The 20521-nt window shown below is 48.1% G+C and overlaps 1 protein-coding gene across 4 annotated transcripts in view; it reads right to left on the minus strand.

Annotated features, from left to right (window-relative positions):
- Positions 1–20521, minus strand: part of ABLIM3 (actin binding LIM protein family member 3) — a 111464-nt gene that overhangs the window by 45580 nt on the left and 45363 nt on the right. For all 4 annotated transcript variants that reach the window (XM_072756918.1, XM_072756917.1, XM_072756916.1 and 1 more), the window contains exons 4-7: positions 18020–18203; positions 16157–16269; positions 8447–8573; positions 4280–4373 (exon numbers count right to left, since the gene is read on the minus strand). In XM_072756918.1, coding sequence (XP_072613019.1) covers positions 4280–4373; positions 8447–8573; positions 16157–16269; positions 18020–18203 — 518 coding nt within the window. The remainder of the gene's footprint in view (positions 1–4279; positions 4374–8446; positions 8574–16156; positions 16270–18019; positions 18204–20521) is intronic.

Genomic DNA, 20521 nt, shown 5'->3' on the forward strand with positions numbered 1-20521 from the left:
TGGGCCCTGTTGTGGGCAAGTGTTCTTTTTGCCTGGCCAACATCCTTCCCTCTTCTTCCAGAAATGGCACCAGGCCTTCTGACGTGGCACGTGGCCTTATTACTATCCATTCCCCACATTAGCCCATGTGGTTAACTAGGGCTGATCCCACTAATAAGTGTATTCCAGCTCTATGATCATAGTTATTGGTTTGGAGACTGGCCTAAGATTGTCCAGTGAGAGCCAGTCCCCGGCTCAGCTATGAGAAAAGAGAAACTCCCCTTTCCCAGGGGATGTTATCTTGTTAGAATGTAAGCTTGGAGTGACTAGGGTCCAGCTCTCCCATCATGAAGGAGAGCATTCCTGAGAATAAAGCGAACACAGGTCAAAGAGGAGCCCCGACGGCAGTATAATACAAATGCATTTGTTTGAGCACTGGATCCATCTGTGCCTGAAGCAAGACCTCCTCCTAGGTTTTTTATTACGGGAGCTGATAAATTTCCTTTTTGGCCTGAGCCATTTGAGTATAGTTTCTGCACTTGCAACTACCTATAAAGACACTCCTGTATGTGTCCTTTACTCTCACATGACTACCCTACTCACAAGACATCTGACACTGGATGTGTGTGTGGGAGCCATCCCATAGCAAGCAGTTCTCTGCGACACTAGCTGGATGGCCTTCAACTTAACCGGTTCTGACACTGTTTACCTGGACAGAGCGTCAGACCCCACAGGTTAAGGGCTCAGTCTCACAAGGCTGCCCCTCCCCCACTTCAGGTGCCAATTCCAAGTCCCAAGTTGTTCCCCGTGCTTCTGACCAACTGACTCTAAATTGGGGTTTCCATGACCCTCAAGCTGGGTTGGATAATTTATTAGAATAGCTCACAGACTTAGGGACACATTTACATTTACCTGCTACAAAGGATAGAGGTAAGTAATCAGAGGGAGATTTGTAGGACAAGGTGTGTGGGAGGGGGCTTGGAGGCTCCATACCCTCTCCCCACTCACCACTCTCCCCCAACCTCCACCGGAAGCTCTCCAGACCTCATGTTTTGGGAACTTTCATGGAGATTTCATCGCATAGACACATCCATCATTACCTCAATCTCCAGCCCCTGTCTTTCTCCCTCCTGGAGTTCTAAGCTTCTAATCATGGTGATCTTCCTAGTGGTCAGCCCTCATCCTGCAGCTCTCCAGGAGCCCTCCCAGAGTCACCTCATTAGAACAAAAGACACTCCTATCTCCCAGGAAATTCCAGGAGATTTGGGAACTCTGCATCAGGGACTAGGGTCAAAGACAAATATTAGAACAAAAGATGCTCCTAGTGTTCTTAACACTTAGGAAACTGCAAAGGTTTTAGGAGCCCTGTGCCAGGAACTGGGAGCAGAGACCAATATATGTATTTTCCATTGTTTCACACTAAGATGGCCATCAGAAGTTGAACAACAGTAGTATTCACCATGATAGATAAAGACTTTGAAGTCTCAGAGAAGTTGACTTGCTTCAGGTTTCACGGCCAGAAGTGGTAAAATTGGGATCCAAGTCTATTTCACCCCAACCATGCATCTCATGACATCACGTGACCTCAAAGACCCCGGAATGGCCGAGAGCTGTGGGCACATGTGTGGGACGTAGGAGTTTGGAGTCCTAGAAAGGCTCTGGCTTTTACCAGAAACACTGTATGACCTTGGAAGATCATCACACCTCTCGGGGCTCACTTTTCTCATCTGTAAAATGAGGAGGGTTAACTAGTTGATAGCTAAAAGTCTCTTCCAGCTCTAAGAAAAAAAATCAATAAGTCCACGATGCTAATGGAGCCTTGTACAAATGGAATCAATCAAAACCCGGTTACAGCAGCAGCCCTAGAGGAGGCTCCCATGATACTAAACACAGTAACACAAGGGAGAAGACAGCCACCGCAGACACAGTTTCAAAGCAGCTTGGAAATGCTGGAATGAACCCCCCTGTGCAGCGCTGTGTGTGACTGAAGTTTCCTCCTCTTCCAAAGAAAAGTCTGCTTTTGTGACCTCTCATCCCACTGACCCTTTACCCCATTACAATGCAGATGCCTCTCCCCTATAATCCTGCAGACCTGACACTGTTCTGAAGGTCACCTTCCCCCCACTCCTCCACAGCTTTTTCTCAGCCCATACAGTCCTCAGCTGCTCTGCAGAATCTGACCAACACTGGCGGACCTCGCCCTCCTTTCGGAAGTGCTGTCCTCTTGTCGCCTGGGCCCCATTCTCTCCCCACACCGACTGTCTTCCTCTTTCTCTGACAACTCCTCTGTCTCCTTGCGTCACCCGCCACCCATGTAAGCAGCCACTCTACAAGGCTGCCTCCTGCCCACTCCCCCCTCTCTCCCCTTTTCTTCCCCTTCCCTCTCCCTCTCTGTCTGTCTCTGTCTCTCTCTCCCTCCTCTCTCTCAATCCCGGCAACTCCCCTGGTGCTGACTCTTATTCAAATCCTAGCCTTTTTGAGATTATTCCTAACACGCCCAAGCTTTGCTCCTGAGCTCTGCTCTACATTTCTGACTGCCTTCTTGAAACCTTCCTGGAATTTCAATTACAACCCATCCCACATGGAACTCCCTGTGTTTCTGCCCAGATCAGCTCCTTTCCCTGACACCCCCAGTTTCTCTGAGGACAGCACCAGGCCTCCTCTCGTCCAGGCTTGATGATTTGGTACAAATTCTGGGTTCTTTTCCTTCAACCCTCATGTCTACCGGTTGGTTACCCTACTGCAAAACTATGGGAATCCTACTCCCATCATGCTGGAGGTGAGTGGGGGCTCTGTCCACTGCCACTGTAGGTCTGGAGTCCTGCATGAGGCGTCATGGCCTCCTCACTGGTCTCCCACTTCCAGTTTCTTTCCTCCAAATATCCCTCTCTAAGGAGCAGCTCTAAGTGGGTCCATCATCTCAGTGTTTCCACAACCCTTGTTGCCAAGCGAATCCCATACAAACTCCTTACCCTGAAATGGGGCCCCGGGAGACCAGGACCAATACCCTAGCTGTGTTCCTGTGTCTCATCTTCTCCTCCACACTGCCCTCAGGCTGCCCCCTGGAGAGGTTTAATGCTTTATCAGCTCTGTGCCTTCATCTTCTCTCTGACTCCCTACAATCTTTTAAAAACATAATCTTACCATGTTGCTCCTCGGTTTAAAACTCCAAAACCTTTCCATTGCATTTACTACAAAATCCAAACTCCTAAATGGCTACAAAGCCCTAAGTTGTGTGCCCTGTGTGATAGACCATCCTTCCCGAGCCCCAATTTATGTAATTCAGCTACATGGCCTTTTTCTCTGTTCCAATGGGTCAAGCTCAATTCTTCCTCTACTGCTTCATATGACAGCCCTGACAACCTCTTACAACCTTGTTGCCTGGCGGCAGTGCATCTCCTCAGCTCCTCCTGCCCTGGTTACAGCACTCTCTCCTGTTGAGCCCAGATGTGGCTGCAGAATCCTTCTCAACATAGTGCGGACTGCAGGTGACCGCCACCAACTGGCCAGCTTTGTCACAATTAACGATTCTGCTCCTGAGAGCTGCCCCAGCCTGCTGTCCCCCAGCCACTGTCAGAAGGGAAAGCTGAGGCCTACGAGAGGCAGAGTCACCCACCCTGAATGTGAGCATGAGTTAGCAGTTGAGTCAATATCTGAACCTGATTGTTCCTGGTCTTAGACTATTGTTCGTCCTTTGCACCAAACTCTTTCCTGTTTTTAATTCCTCAAGGTGGGGGGTCCCAAAGCATAGGAAGACAGCTTTCTGGGCCCACAGGGTGTGGGAAGGAGGGCCGGGAGGGACAACAGACAGGGGGCTCGGGTAGGGGCTCGGCAAGGGTGCCACGGGTTGCCTGTTACCGGCAGAGCTGGCTGTGCATCAGCGGCAGGGGAGAGCGGTTGCCATGGCGATGGACCAGCCAAAGCGGGGCGCAGGGAGCAAGCTGCTAGACAAGCTGGTTCTTAAATCAGCACATTACCAAATGCTTAAAAAATTAAAAATGGTTTCCATCCTTTGGCAGCGTTGGGAAGAAAACCCTCATTGTCCCTCCCCAGTAATCTATCTGGATCTGAGTCCAGAGAAGCCCCTGGTAGTCCCAGGAATAATCGTGCCCAGCTTCTCATTTTAGGGTTGCCCAGAGAGGCAAAGTTACCTGTTCAAGTCCTGTAGCAAGGGCTAAGCTGGGGTGGAGGTGGCAGGGGAGGGGGAGGCTATGATAGAAGGAGGGGTCCTCAGTGACGACTTTGTGGAGTCACCTGCCATCTGGATCAAACAGCTTCATAGTTACTCGGATCCACTCACCTCCAAGACCCTGCCGCTGATGTATCGATCACAAGTCTCGCATTTAATGCCGAACTGGGAGTGATAGTCGGACTCGCAGTATGGAACGCCATCCCTGCAAGAGGAAATCCACACAGGGAGAGGAGGTTGGGGGGAGGCCCTTGGGGGTGTCATGTGCAAGTTCCCAGACCTGCAACCAATGGTGACCGGACCAAGATTAGGAACACTTGGGGAGCTTGTTAAAAATGCAAACTCAGGGATCCCTGGGTGGCTCAGTGGTTTGGTGCCTGCCTTCCGCCCAGGGTGTGATCCTGGAGTCCCAGGATCAAGTCCCGCAACAGGCTCCCTGCGTGGAGCCTGCTTCTCTCTCTGCCTGTGTCTCTGCCCCCCCCCACCCCGTCTCTCATGAATAAATAAAATCTTTAAAAAAAATAAAAATGCAAACTCTCTAGACACTCTTTAGATCTGTGGACTCAAAGAACCCCTGGGAAGGAGGCCCAGGAATCTGCATCTTGACAACCTGCCCATGTGCACCTGGGAACCACTAGTCTGGGCCGCTGGCCATGCATATCCCTTCTGTATTCTTTTTCTTCTCCCTCACAAGTTATCCAGACCCAGTTTCTTCTCTCTATCCCCAGCGGCTCTTTTAAAAATGTATTGTAAAAATGTATTGCGCTTTATTTTATTTAGAATAGGTAATATTTGCATTTGGCACATTGCAAAGGCATAAAGGGAAAAGTCTTCTCTCTCCTCCCAGCCCTTCCCAGGAGTTCATCGATGTGGTCAATTTTTGTGCAGAGCCTTCAGGACTCTTCTTCTAATAAAAATTTTACCTGTAGTGAGAGAATCATCTGACTGCACTCCCAGACAGTAGATAAGAGGAACCTACCCTAACTACTTCCTATGTGCTTCATTTTCTCCTGGTGCTTATAACTTATCAGGCAGTAATAAGATGATTGTTAATTATTCTTACACTATCCCCTGCTACTAATAGCCACTGACATTTATGGTTCGGTGTGTGCCAGGCCCTCTAATGGTGTTTTATACAGGTTATTTCATTTACTCCTTATGGCTGCCCTATGAGGTCAGAACTGTAAGTCTCCCTTTCGTGTTGATGAGAAAACTCAACTCTGATGACCTGAAGCTGGGTTCGAACCCAGGAGGTCTGGTTTCTCACCCAGGCTGTCATGAGGACTAAAGGACAGGGCTGCCCATGCCCCAGGGCTCAGCTCAGTGCCTGGCCAGTTGTGAGCACACAGCACATGGCAGCTAAAGGAATCCTCATGATTGTGGAGAGGGGTCTTCAAGGAGCATGTGTAAGGCTCAGCTTTCACAGGCCGATGTGGAGGTAAGTGGGGGCATCAGACAGCTCACCCCAGCTCTGGGCCCTGCCTCCCTCTAAGGATCTGATCTGAGGACACGGCTCTATAGTGCTAATGAATCCAGGAGGAGAGAGGAACATTTCCCCTACTTTGGGGTGTAACAGAACTGGTTCATGCAGAGAGGCCTAAGGACAGGCGTGCCATTGTTTCATCTCCAAGTTGTTGCTGTGTTGGGATTTCTGGGAGCCCACCCTGGGCAGCAGGGAGTCTGCGTTCTCCTGAAGGAGAGGCAGCAGTGATGACCAATGTCCAGCAAAGGCCAGGGGTCAGGCTGTTATGTATAGGCTCCTGAGACAAGCTTCTCCCACTCCTGCCAACCCTTCTGTACTCTATGGGTGTGTTAGAATGACTCTGCAGGGGGAGAAAGTCATTTGTCAGAAGGTGGGTACAATGAGCCAGCAAAATTTGTGTATAAATGCCAACCCCTCCTCATTTGGACTCAAGGGTTGGGAGGCCTTGGGGAATTTGAAATATACATGATTCTCAAAAGAGGCAGATGGCAAATCAGTATTCACTAGACACTTATTAATATGATGTCTAAGCCTTTGCACCACCCTATGAGCTAGGTCTTTTTATCCCTGTTTTTATAAACAAGGAAACTGAGTCTTGGAGAAGTTCAGTTCCTTGCCAAGGTCACACGGGTTGGGCCTCTAACCCAGGCATCAATGCCAGAGGCAGCACCTCTAAGTGCCTGCCACTCAGCCAGTACATAGTTGAAGAGCTCAGAGCCAGGCCGCAGAGGCCCAAGGTGCAATGGGCCATCGGAGCTGGGCCTTCTTGAGAGGAGCTCTGAGCAAACCCTAACCCCTGACTTAGGCTCACAGACTCAAGGAGACTCCAGGCTGGTGACTGACTAGGGGCACTTCTTACTTGGCAGGCACAGAGGGAAATGCCAAAGTCCTACTAACATGGAATTCAGAGCTCTCGGGGATGTGACCTCAGCTCACCTCTGTAGCCTTGGACTTTGCTTCATCTGCACACACGTCTGAGCTCCAGCAAGCAAGGTGGATGTGCCAGGCACCATCCCACCCTTGCCCAGCCTGGGCATTCTTGCCTACAAACTCCTTCTTTGCATGTTCAAATCTTACCCTTGTTTTCAAGGTCTGGCTCAAATGGCACTATTTTCCATGAAGCTCTCACAAATTCCAGATCTTACTCCCTGCTATTTAGAGATGCTCCCTTCTTCCTCTGAATATTCACAGAACTTCACTTGGACCTCTGACACAGAAAGTGCTGCTTGGTAGCACCCATGTCCCCTTTGCCCCTAGCCTCACCTGGGTTGGCCTTTGGGAGCCACCCCTGCCACTCACAGTCACTGTGGGTCATAGAGGGCTGCTCTCTGGCTCTAGGATTCACATCCTTCTGGCCAGTGATTGGTCAGGAATGGGTGTGTGACCCAAGGGTGGCCAAATCAGAGGCAGCCGTGGGACTTCTGCTGGAGTCCTTGGGAAAAAGGCCTCTTTCTCTCTGCTGGGCTTGCTAAGCTGGTAGAATGAACCCCTGGAGTTGCTGGGATCATCTTTGCTACCCTTAGGGGAGGGCTTACTTGGGAATAAATTCCAACACAGAGGAAGGTAGAGCTGAGAGAGAGGGGGAGACACACACACATACACACACACGCACACACACTACTGAAGGGCCAGTAACATATTTAAGCGCCTGGATTCTGCTATGCTGGAAGTCAGTATGCCTCTGGCCTTCCCATTTCTGAGTCAAACTCATCTTGCTTAAGTGAGTTTGAATTGGGTTTTCTATCACTTATGATCTAAAGGATCCTAAAGAACACAACTCTTGAGCTCCCTCTCATATAACCCAGGGTGCCATAATTCTTTATCCCTATAGTTTATCTCCCTTATTAGACTATCACTCTCCCAATGGCAAACACCATATGTGCTACAACTTTATATGCTCGCCATGTCCTAGCGGTGGGTCAGAGCGCTGCCTCAGAGTGTCTGGGTCATAGAGCATCAGAGCTGTGAGGGTATGTGGCCATTATTCTTTTAGGTACTTGAGTATGGGAATGCAGTCACTAGGGTCTAGTGGCACGGGGGCTTGTCTGGTGCTGTGCTGTGTAGCCATTGGGGGTGGGGCCCTCTCTCCTGATAGCTTTGTGTGTCCGTTGTATCTCTTCTCAACTCAGTTCATTCAACAACTGTATTATTGACCACGAGTCGGGTGAGAGAGCAGTCGGTAACACAAAGGCCCCACCTTGGCGAGGACAGACATTAAATATCATCAAGGAGCAACTTCCTCAAGTCTCAGGTTTTACAGCTTTTAAAATGGGGATGGATGCCTCACAGGGTTAGTTGTGGGGTTTAATGCGATAACCCATACACAGCCATTAGTATATCCTCTGTACGTAATAAAAACTCAGTAAATGGTAGCTGTTATTATTATTATTATTATTATTATTATTATTATTATTATTATCAAAAAGTTATCATGGATAAATATATGATGGCAATAGATGTTAGGCTGTGTGAAGAGAGCAAACAGGGTCCCATGAGGGCTGGTGTTGGGGGAGCGGGAGTGGCATGAGATAGTATGAGAACACCTCCGGAAAGTGGGTGTGGGACCCAAGACCAGAGGGCGAAGAACAAATGCCATCAAGGAGAGAGAAGAGCATCTCAGGCAGAGGAAACACCATGGAAGGGCCCAGGGGTTGGGGAGGTGCTGTTTGTGGCTGTGGTAGTGTGGTGGCCAGACGGAAGTGCAAGGGCGTACCCCTGGAGATTCAGTCAAGGGCCCCAAGGCCGGAAAAACAAAGGTGTTCTGGAAGTTGGGCAGGCCTGGGGGAGACACTCACTTGCTGATGTACTCCCCGGTGAGGATGACGCTGCAGGTCTGGCATTTGAAGCAGCTGACGTGCCACTGCTTATCCAGTGCCAGGAGTGACTGGCCATGCTTGATCTCCTCCTTGCACCCAGCACAGTCTGCAAAGACAAGAGGACGCTGCTGAACAGAGCATCCTGGACCCCCTGACCACTGTGATCATCTCAATCCAAGTGAAGGAAACCCCTCTCTGAAAACCAGTTTTCCCCCAGCAACTTCCACCCTTGCACTGGCTCCTGCCCAGAGCTCCACTGGCTAAAAGCAAAGGCACTGGAGCCCTGGCCTCTGGACGAGAGGTCAAAGAGAGACATCCTAGGATTCTTCCAGAAAGTTCTTTGTCATACTGACTGCTGTACATCCCAAACAGACAGACCCTGCACTGCTTCTGGCCCACCCTCAAATAGTTAACTAAGCATGCTACTCTCCATGTCCTGGGGATCTGCAGCATCGGCTTCACCCGGGAACTTGCAGATGTGCAGCATCTCAGACCATTCAGACCTACCGAATTTCATCTTGATCTCCAAGCATAGTCAAGCCTGAGAAGCACTGCTCCAGGAGATAAGCTTAATATCTAATTTCTCCCACCCCTGGGCTGTATGCTTATGGGCAAGGACCCTGTCTGTGTTTTGTGGTTAAATCTATCCTCTTGCCTAGTGCTGTGCTCGACACATAGTAGGACCTCACATCATATTTGCTGAATGAGTATGAAGGAGTGGACCTCATAGTACTCAGGAAAAGGATTGAATTTACTGTGCCTGCCCCTTCCCAACATGTTTGTAGGGCAGACAACATGTAGTCTGCCAAACATTTTTCTCCCCAAGGATTAAAGAATCTGCTAAGATTGTCCCAATCCAGAGAGGTGTCCTTATTCTCCATCCTCATCACCCTGGAATGTATACCAGAGCCACAAAATGTGGGGACCAGGCATCTGCTCGTTGCTCAATCAGTGTCTGGGGAGGGGCAGGAAATGGAACCAGCGTCCAAGGTACTTGGGAGATGCTGGGAATTCAGGCCGACCGGATGGCCCACTCTGGAGGAGGAAAGGGTCATGGGACAAAGTTTACCAGAGGACAAACCTCCCAAGTGGCGCCACCAGACGGAGGCATACTTTGGAGCAGCAGGGAGAAAAGAAACTGCATTAAGTTGGGAGAGGCTGGCTGGAAGCCCTCATGTCCAGCTTGGAGCCAGTCCTGGGAGGGAAGATGATGTGCCCGCACTGTCTAGGAAGAGGGTGTGCCCAGCAAACTGTGGGGAGGGTCTGAGCCCTGAAGAAGTGCTTGTAGGAGGCAACTCCCATAGGACCCACCTCTTAGTGCCTTTCTAACACCCCTTAGCGCAGGCTGGGGGGTGGGACGGTCTCTGATTGCAACATGCTTCAAGCCCCAGGCCTTCAGATGAGGGCCGGGAGGACAATTCTGGGATTTCTCTTCTTTCCTTCCTTCATCCTGGAATAGGCCTACCCACCTCCATCCCAATAATCACAGGCTTTAGAATGTGATCATTTAGAAAAGTCAGGCACCCCCTGTCTTTTTAATGAAGTGACCTGCTCAGGGTCAGGTTCTGAACCACAAATACTGAACTTATGTCTGCGGGGCTCCTTGATGGGTTCAATAGTTCCACAGGGGCTATGTTCACAGAGCACTTGGTCACAGTTCCACCTAATGCAGGAATCTACAGCATTCTTGACAGGCGGGCACCATCCTCTGTGTAATTGCCTCCAGGGGTAGGAAGCTCACTCCCTTTTGAGGAAGCCCATTTTGCCTTCGGACAGGCAAAATTGTCACGAGTGCCTTCTTTATTATTTTTTAATTTTAATTTTTAAAAACATGTATTATATAAAGATTTAAGATTTATTCTTTTTTTGTTTTGCTTTGTAACTCCACTTTTAATTTCCTGATTTTTTTTTTTTTGAGCATAGTTGACACACAATGTTCCATCAGTCTCAGGTGTACAACATAGGGATTCAACAACTCTATACCTTATGCTATGCTTACCCCAAGTGTAGCTGCCATCTGTCACCATATACCACTATTACGGTATCATTGGCCATAGTCCTTACACTGTGCCTTTCATCTCCATGAATTATTCATCCCATAACTGGAAGCCTGTATGTCCGACTCCCCTTCACTCCTTCACCCATCCCCCTACCCCCTTGCCTCTGGCAACCATCAGTTTGTTCTCTGTATTTATGGGTCTGTTTCTGCTTTTTTTGGTTTGTTATTTCATTAGTTTTGTTTCTTAGATTCTACATGTAAGTGAAATTGTACAGTATTTTTCTTTATCTGACTTATTTCACTTAGCATAACACCCTTTAGGTCCATCCATTTTGTTGCAAATATTTCACTTTTTTTTGTGACTGAGTAATATTCCATGGTATATATATGCTACATCTTTATCCATTCACCAATTGATGGATACTTGGGTTACTTCCATATTTTGGCTATTATAAGCAATAATTCAATAAACAGAGGGGTGAATATATGGTTTTAAACTAGTGTTTTTGTTTTCTTTGGGAAAATACCCAACAGTGGAGTTCCTAGATCATATGGTATTTCTATTTTTAAATTTTTGAGGAGCCTTAATACTATTTCCCACAGGGGCTGCACCAATCCATATTCTCACCAACAGCACACAAGTTTCCCTTTTTCTCCACATCCTTGCCAACACTTGTCATTTCTTGTCATGACTGCCTTCTTCTTCTTTTTTTTTTTTTTTTAGAGGGAAAGAGAGAGAGTGAGAGAGTGCATGGTAGTGGGGGTAGGGGAGGGACAGAGGGAGAGGGAATCCCAAGCAGGCTCCATGCCCAGCATGGAGCCCAACTTGGGATTTGATCTCACTACCCTGAGATCATGACCTGAGCTGAAATTAAGAGTCAGACACCTAACAGAAGGAGCCACCCAGGTGCCCCATGACCGCCTTCTTTATGTGAAGCTAAGACCTGACTCCTTGTGATGCCCCTTATTTTATGCAATAAGAATAACCTACCTCTTTTGCCTCCTGACATTTCCTCCAAATATTTAAAGACAACTGCAATTTCTTTCATCTTCATTCCTTATACTTCACTTTTTCTTGCTTGATGCGGTCACCCACTGATCAAACTCACTTGTCGACTCTGTGGAGCTAGGTATGTTATGGCCAACAACACAATTCCCCACCTCTCCAACACATCTCATTTGAATAGCTGCATCCTTTTGTGGCCACATTCTAGCAATGAGTCTCATCTTCTTAAGTTGCAATGATACATCTGGAATGGACTTGGCACCTTGAGTTAAAATTCAGGGGGCAGTTCAGTGCAGTGGTTAGAGACTGGGCTGGGAGGATAGAGTGGATGGTGAGAAGCTGGCTGATGGCAGAAGCCCAATCCCCTCACTTCCTCGTGTGACCACTAAGCTTCTACTTCTGCATCTGAAAATCTTCCTTATGACACTGGTATGAAGATGTACTATCATCGGGCCTGTAAGGACTCAATACATCAGCTTAACAAATGGTCACTATTATTCCTAATTTCATGTTCTTGTGTTTTTAACCCATATTCTGTGTACTGTCCAGTCTCTGATCTGAGGCCAGAAGAATATTTCAGCAGGGAAGGCCTGCTGATTCCTCCTCTATGTGGTTTTTCTTTCCATGTTATACTGTGGGTCCTCCACCACTGGCCTCGGATTGATCAGAACCGTTTCCTCCCTCTTCTTCTTCCTTTCAACCTTGACCTCTGGTGGAGCTTGAGGCATCTACCCAGGAGCCCGTGAGTCTGGTAAAATAGGCAGGGTTAGGAAAACTACACCCTGCCACGAGTTGGTTGCTGTGCAGTCAGCTGTCCACTCCTCATATGTTCCTCTATTCCAAAATTACAACCTTCAGCTGGCAGAAAGTATGATGCCACCACCTGTTCCCTCAAATCCCTCAGTTTACTGAGGTCCCTAAAGACTCCAGACAGCCATTTTTAGTTTTTCTTGACTGCGTCATACATTCCACTTAGATCAACAAAAATGAGTGGGTTTTGTGAGTCATAGCCAGCTCCCTTCCTTGTTTTAGATAACTAATCCAGGAAGACAGGACCCTTCCCAATTAGCAAATCATGTCTGGTGTGAAGGGAATTGGTTCCAGGGCCAGAATGCCTGGGCCCACATTCCAGTTTCATTACTTACTATTTGCATGACTCTGGGCAAGTTATTTATATTCTTTGGGTCTCAGTTTTCTCATCTATACACAATCACTCTTCTCTCCCTCACTATAATGAAATATTATATATAGATATTATGTATAGAAAACTTAGTGCATTGCCTGACAATAGTAATAGTCAATCAGTGTAAGTAGTGGTGATGATGGTGATGGTGGTATTGGTGGTGGTGATAATGTGTGGTGGTGTTTTTGGTAGTGATGCTGGTGGTAATGATGGTGGTGGTGGTGTGGTGGTGGTAGTGTTGGGGATGGTGTTGGTAGTGATGGTGGTGACAGTTGTGATGGTGGTGGTGGTGGTGATGGTATGGGTAGAGATGTGGTGACAGTTGTGATAGTGATGGTGGTGGTGGTGGTGGTGATGGTGACAGTTGTGATAGTGATGGTGGTGGTGGTGGTGATGGTGACAGTTGTGATAGTGATGGTGGTGGTGGTGGTGATGGTAACAGTTGTGATGGTGATGGTGGTGGTGGTGATGGTGACAGTTGTGATGGTGATGGTATTGGTGGTGGTGGCGATGGTATTGGTAGTGATGGTGGTGACAGTTGTGATAGTGATGGTGGTGGTGGTGATGATGGTGACAGTTGTGATTGCCATGGTAGTGGTGGTCCTGCTGGTAGTGATGGTGGTGACAGTCATGATGGTGATGTCACTACTGCTGCTGATTTCTCTCAGTGAAAATGGTGAGAGAATACTTCTTATTCTTGTAAAAAGTAACACAATTATTATTATTATTTTGATAGTTCCTGAGTTTTCTTCTTGATCTCCTTTGAGTAGTTTCTACTCCTGTTGTTCCAGAATGTTTTTATTCACCCTCCAGGGATGAAATGTCACACCCCTACACCCCTGTAGATGAAAAATACATCATGTTTTCCTCCTTCTTTTTCCTTTTCCATAATACATTCTTCATCTTATCCCTCTCTTGAACCTGGTTTTGGTTCTCTCTATCCTTCAGGAACTCAGCAGACCTTCCAACATCCCCTCTAGTTATCTGCAGCATGGACACTGACCACCTCTGGGGAGAAAACTCTTCTGTGAAACATATTCCCTACAGTAGCATCCACTGCTTGATGTATTTACTTTGTGAGTATAACAGGATGAGCCTCAATCCTGGGCACTCCCCCTGGAGAATGCTCGTGTGCTCACTTGTTCTCATTATTCGCTGTTCTTCACCTTCCTCTGCCTTTGGACTCCCAGAATTATGGTGGAGAATTTAGCAGCCTCTCCTCAAGGACGCTCTCACATATAGGATTCCTACATTCAGCCAAGGAACTCCCCCACCTCTCTGAGATCCCTAGTGCGTGTAGTAACGCAGTACAAGCCAAGAGAAATAACAGATTCAGGAATCCTATTCTCTCTTCGGTGTGCTTTCCAGATTAAATCTCCAAGTCCACAGCATCCCTCACTTTATATTTAGAGAGTATTTTACACACTCTGACGTATGCTAGTCTGGCTCCTGGATACTAATACATTTGTTTTCCATAAAGCTGGGTAAATGGAGCCCCAGCAAGGCTATGTATCTGCTGTGCTTCACACAGAGGGATGGCATGCTCCTGGCTCCAGCCTGCCATTCTCTACTGCCTCATACAGGGTCCTATGGATCTCTGGGTGCCTCTGCAGCATCAGTCACAGGGCTGTGGTCCTGCATCCCAGCACTTCAGCCTTGCTGTCATTCTGCACGCTGCTTTCAAGGAATCATGAAAGATAACAGTGTGTGCACTCAGCCACCTTGAGATGGAAACCTGCTCAGACCAGCAAACTGTTCTTGAATGTCACTAAGGACGCTGAAGGAAGTGCTCTGCACATTCTGTAAGCAGATCTGATTAGATCTAGAGGAAGGAAGGGCCAGGGAGGGAGCCTTCCCATCGTCTTTCTCCACGCTGGGCGGGCTCTGATGGAGTCCCTAGGGGCCAAGCCCTGCTGACTCGGGGTGTTCTGTGCTCACCCCCTCAGCAGGATGCAGCCCCAGCATGCTGACTCTGTCGGTGCTCCGCACCCGCACAGTGGTGCAGCACAGGAGGCTAATGGGTTTCATTGATTCTGCTGTGGAAGCCAGTAGGAGTGTCATGTAATGTGAAGAAACACTGGAGCCTAGTGTGGCTTACTGCAGGCTCCGGGGGCCAGGTCCACGCATCTGTGGGCACCTGCCGTCAGCAGCCTGACAAGGGCATCTGGAAACAGTGATTTAGACACCTTACCACTAGACACACTTGAGAGGAATGGATGTTCCATGAATTTGAATGACTGTTCTGAGGTACACTCTTAATCCTCAGTTTCCCCCCAGATCTATGGTTTGGTGATGAAACATAACACTATGGTGTGAAAGAAGTTCCCCTCATCTCTAAGTGGGGGTTCTCAGTCTTAGGGGCAGCAAATGCATCACCAGGAAGCTTATTAAGAATCCACATTTCTGGGACGCCTGGGTGGTGGGGCTGCTTCTCTCTCTCTCTGTGTCTCTCATGAATAAATAAATAAATAATCTTTTTTTTTTTTTTTTAAAGAATGCACATTTCTAGGTTCCTTTCTAAAAGAAGTCCAAAGGGAGGGGCACCTGGGTAGCTCAGTCAGTTAAGTGTCTGCCTTCAGCTCAGGTCATGATCCCAGGGTTCTGAGACTGAACCTAGAGTGGGCTCCCTGCTCAGTGGGGAGCCTGCTTCTTCCTCTCCCTCTGCCCCTCTACACTCATACTCTTTCTCGTTTGCTCTCTGTCTCTCTCTCTCAAGTAAATAAATAAAATATTCGAAGAAAGATTAAAAAAAAAGTCCAAAGTGGATCTGAAAATCTATGCAGTTATGCAGTGAAGCTGAGGCAGTGTTCCCCAGGACGCTCTCTGAGACATTACCACAACCCTTGTGGCTTGCTCCCATATTTCTTTTTTTAATTTTTAAATTTTTAAAAAATTTTTAAATTTTTATTTATTTATGATAGACACACACACACACACACAGAGAGAGAGAGAGAGAGAAAGGCAGAGACACAGGCAGAGGGAGAAGCAGGCTCCATGCACCGGGAGCCTGACATGGGATTCGATCCTGGGTCTCCAGGATCACGCCCTGGGCCAAAGGCAGGCGCTAAACCGCTGCGCCACCCAGGGATCCCCCATATTTCTCCTTCCTTTTTAAGATGTGTCTGTGTATACTTTTTAGTGGAATTTGTAAAAACTGAGAACCACTGGTGGCTTCATCAGCCCTGTAAGGGAGCCGGGGAACATGGATCCAGAGGGGAGATAAGATCAGGAGCCAGCTCATCCCAGAAGAGCCCCACCCAAGTGGCCAAACACGGTACAGGCTGTCATGGTCTATAATCAGCAGCCTGCTTTCCCTGCATTTCTGCTTAAGGAAGCTTGTGAATCTGGGCTGTATGCCAAGTGGGTCAGGCTTCAGGAGTCCTCCAGGGTGGAAACCTCCCCCACTTCCCTCTGGGCCTGCAGGAGCGGATGACGGAGTGGGGACGGGGAGCCCTAGGAGGCATGGCCCGCAGACAGGGAGGTGCCCAGGGGAGGACTCACGGCTTGGTCCGCGGATCTTGATGGGCTTACTGCTGGTCATGGACTGGGAGCATGTCTGACACACGCATTCCTTCCCGCTGAAGGTCACCTTATCTCCAATGGGGAAAGGCTTCCTACAAGGGAGATGAAAGAGCAATTCAACACCTCTTCTCTAGAGGGCTTCCAGGTCTACTGGTGAGCTGAGGGCAGATACACAGATATGCCCAAAGCTCATTGGTCCCCCACACAACATACCTTCTATTATACCAGGTAAATTCAAGTGCCATTCATAGTGACTAAACCACTCATTTGGGGCCAGGACTGGAACTGCGCCCCACCAGGGGGGGGCATTTATACGATTTTAAACACTGGGCAAATCATGACACTTAGTGAAGCTTGCAATTCTCATCTGTAAATGAATAGGTCAATACTTCCTCCTAGGGCTACCCCTTCTTCCTGGAAGGGCTTTTGCCATCCCAACCTCACCTATCCCCCTATATCAAGAAGAACTCATTCAACTCCTAAATTCACCAACATTTCTTCCTTTCACTGTGCAGGACATTTAGAAGTCCACAAATCACCGCCTCCTCTGTTCTGCCCTTGTGTAGTTTGGGTTCCAGAGTTCAGAGGTCTCAGACTTGCACATGTCCTACCTCCCTATGCAAATATAAACTGTACAGAGAATCCCTGGCACTGGGGAGCCCATTGTTCAGCTGCTCTTGCACATGAGTACTGACCTGTCATAAAGGACATCTTGGCTGGGACATTGATCTGTGGTAAAGGACAGAGCATGACCTTGAGGAGGCACTGCATCTGTATGAGGCTTGACAGAAACTTCACTTTAAACCATTTCAACCTGTCTGTGCTAACCTCCAGTGGGTCTGGGATTCTGGGACCCCGGGCCAAGGTTTTAAGAGATGGATGAATAAGTGACTTCCACCGGGGGAATTTTATTTTCTTATACACTCTGTTATTAGCCTCAGTGGAAACCCAAACTGGTAACTAACAGGTAGTTATTTTATGGGGAGAATAATTAATCTATAAATCCCTTTCCTAATTAAAAAAGGCATATATTTATTCCAAGCCATGTTTTCTACATATGACTTAATCAGAGCAGTCCATTGAATTTTAATGTGTTTGTGGGCAAGGCTGAGGTCTCCTTTATTTTTTGCATCTTCTTAATGGGGTGCTTGACATACAGTGGACCCTTCACGTACATCTGCTAAGTTAATAAGGAACCGGGCTGCAGGACATGACGGGGAGGGATGGGTGAGATTTCCATCAGGTTACCTGAGAGGCTAGATGGTTATCATATGATAATGAGGAGAATAACAAAAGCAAACACAATTATATCCCAGTCACTGAGCTAAAGTCTCTGCAAGTACTATCTCATTTATCTTCATGAAAACCCCAGTAATGTTGGGATGGTTTTGATGCCCATCTTACAGATGAAGAAGCTGAGGCTTACAGTGTGTGTTGGAGGGATCACTTGTCAGGGTCATGGAGAAAGCCTACAAACAGATATCTCTGTGCCACATGTGGCTGAGGGGATGGCAGCTGGTCCAGATGCCTGGTTTCCAAAATGGGCTGAGTACTCAGTGGCTCCTTTGAGGACTTCTGATGGGAAATGGGAAGCTGAAGGTGGGGGCTCTGGTCCTCATTCTGTCTTGATAGCCAAACAAACTAGTGTTTTACATTAGATCATATCTGACAGGCAGGATTTAGCTGCTAAACGGTTTGAAAACCACCAGCCTGTCAGATCACTCCACCCCTGAGATCCTAGAAATCCAAGTGTCCAGCATATAGCCCCATGAGCCACACAGCTGCCAGGGGGTTCAGGCAGAGGGACCTGGCCTCCAGTGGCCACCTGCCCAACCTGCCCACCTGCACAAGCTGCATACGAAGCACTTCGGGTGGTAGGTGCGGCCCAGCGCAGAGATGACCTCGCCGGTGATGAAGTCCCTGCAGCTGTCACAGCGGGTGCCATAGAGCTGCTGGTAGTCCTGAGTGCAGATGTACTCCTGGTTCTTGAAGAAGAAGCCCGACTGGGCCAAGCCACAGCCACACACTGCGGGGGGGGCAAGGAGAGAAACAGGGCAGGCTGAGTCCAGGGAAGGTCTGCAAGCAAGCAGGAGGTTCTCACTGGGGACAAGGCTGGTGTCTGACTTAGTCAGGAGTGGCCTGAAAATGGCGGCCATCAGACCTCATGAGGGCGAGTGCTCCTTAAAGTGTATCCTGAAGACCACTTGTATTGGAGTCACCCCCGGGCACCTTGGGATGCAGATGCCTGGGCCTGAGTCAGACTCCCCCAGGGTTAGGACTCAGGTATTTGCATTTTAGCACACTCCCCAGCTGATTCTCATGAGACCACTGATGTTGGTCAATACAATCCTCTCAATACCTGGTTGAAAGTTTAGAGCCATGTGGCTCACAGAAGGCCCTACTGGTGGTATTATGAACCTGATAAGAATCATTCAGTTAAAATTTCCCTGGGCACTTTCTATGTGCATGATTCCGTGCTGGGTAAATACAATTTAGGATGGCAATGGGATGGATGATTGGAAGTTTATAATCTGCTCACATCATAGAAATCAAGAGTTGGTCTGTTCCCAGGCAAGAATGATAAAACACGATCTCTGAACTGTGAAGAGCTAACAATATATGCCAAGAGATGACCTTATAGAACATACATCATGCGCAATAGGCCACGGGCTGGTGCAGGCAGCAAGTGCTGTGAGTGGGGAGGAAAGGGAGCAATGTCAGTAGCGGAGGGTTCAGGGAGGCTTCTCAGAGGAGGTGGCACTTAAGTTGGACTCTGAAGGCAGAATGAGCTAAAGAACACAAGCAGGAAGTTGCAAGGGATATTTGTGTGGAGGTGGGACTGGAATAGGGGTGGTGTTTTGAGGGAGTGGAGGGCAATAAATACAGAAAAATACTGACAGATCAGTTGGCCCTTAGGAGGGCCTAAGTCCAGCTTAAGAAGTTTAGGCTTTGTGGGATATTGAGAAGCCATGGACGGTTTTTCTCTCAGTTTTTTAAAAACCTCCAAAAATTATTTTGAAACTCTCCAACATATACAAAAGAAGAGAGAAGGTTACAATGATGTCCTATCAGCCAGTTGCAAAAATGACCAATTGAATTGATAGTGTTTGAATTGGCAGGCAACATGATGTCATAGGAATCATGAGATATCCTTGTGGACAATATGAAGATGTTGTAATAGAAGAGTAGGTGGATGTAATTATAGGTGCTTGAACAACTGAATCATGTGCGACTCTCTTCCCCCAAAGGACTTAGAAACGTGGGAAATGAGACTTCCCTCTGAGGGTTAAGTTACAAAATCAACACCTAATGGGAAGAGCAGAAAAGTTCCCTCCAAGAGGGTGAATGGCTCTCAGGGTCACCAGTACTGCTGACTGTATTGATCTGGCTAAACAAGGGTGGGCAGCCAAGACGGGGCTGGCCAGCAATCAAAGGAAGGCCACTGGGGAGCCCATGACCAGCCTCCTTGTTCTGAGTCTGCATTCACGAAGTGACTGATCATTTCACTTTCTACATAGACCTTTGGGAGAGAAGCAATTGGTCATGGCAATGGAGAATTATAACTCTCGTTTACATTAATAAACGGGCACTCTGATTTTATACCTTGGTTTCCCAAGGACTTGGTTAGCATGAATCAGCTTTCTCAAGCATGATCAATGGTGAACAAACCAGTGAGATGGAATTCCAAGCCTGTAATTGTGGAGACCTGGCCTAGACTGGGTGATGCTACCCTACTAAATACTACCTTCTTTTCACAGGGAAAGTTGTATTGCAAAAGCAGCCAGGTTAAAGATAGGAGGGACTTCCAGGCTCATGGCAGAAATATTTCCCAAATGTCTGTTCACCCTGCAGGCCAGAGGCAGCCTTATAGGGCCAGGCTGAGTGAGGAGGAGGGCAGCCTCAGATGTCACAGCATTAGGGGGATAGTGCAAGCCAGTGGGAGATATAGTAGTCTGGGAGGCGGGCCACCTGGGGTCTGGATTTGTCACTGTCACTAACTCTCTGGGTGACAATGAACTTGGTGTCTGTTTACATGTATGTAAAATGAAGAAGGTGGATTAAAAAGTGATGTGAGCTTTTCTTTTGACACTGTGAGTCTGACATCATGAGTCTAGGAGAAGCAGAGCTTCTTTTGGGACTGATCAGGTGCCTAAACACTCTAAACTCAGTACGAGGTTGGGCTGGCCGCCCCTGGAGATCACCCTGCCTGCAGAGAGGCAGGGCATATTGGTGGAGGTATTGGTGGTGGTTGATGGGGGAGGGTTCATCTTCTACCAGGGTTCACGAAAAGTCATCACGTCAAACAATGCCTCAAGAGCCAGCAAGGCCAGAGTACAGGCAGTC

Source organism: Vulpes vulpes, chromosome 4 (assembly GCF_048418805.1).
Source record: "Vulpes vulpes isolate BD-2025 chromosome 4, VulVul3, whole genome shotgun sequence".
Lineage (NCBI taxonomy): Eukaryota > Metazoa > Chordata > Mammalia > Carnivora > Canidae > Vulpes > Vulpes vulpes.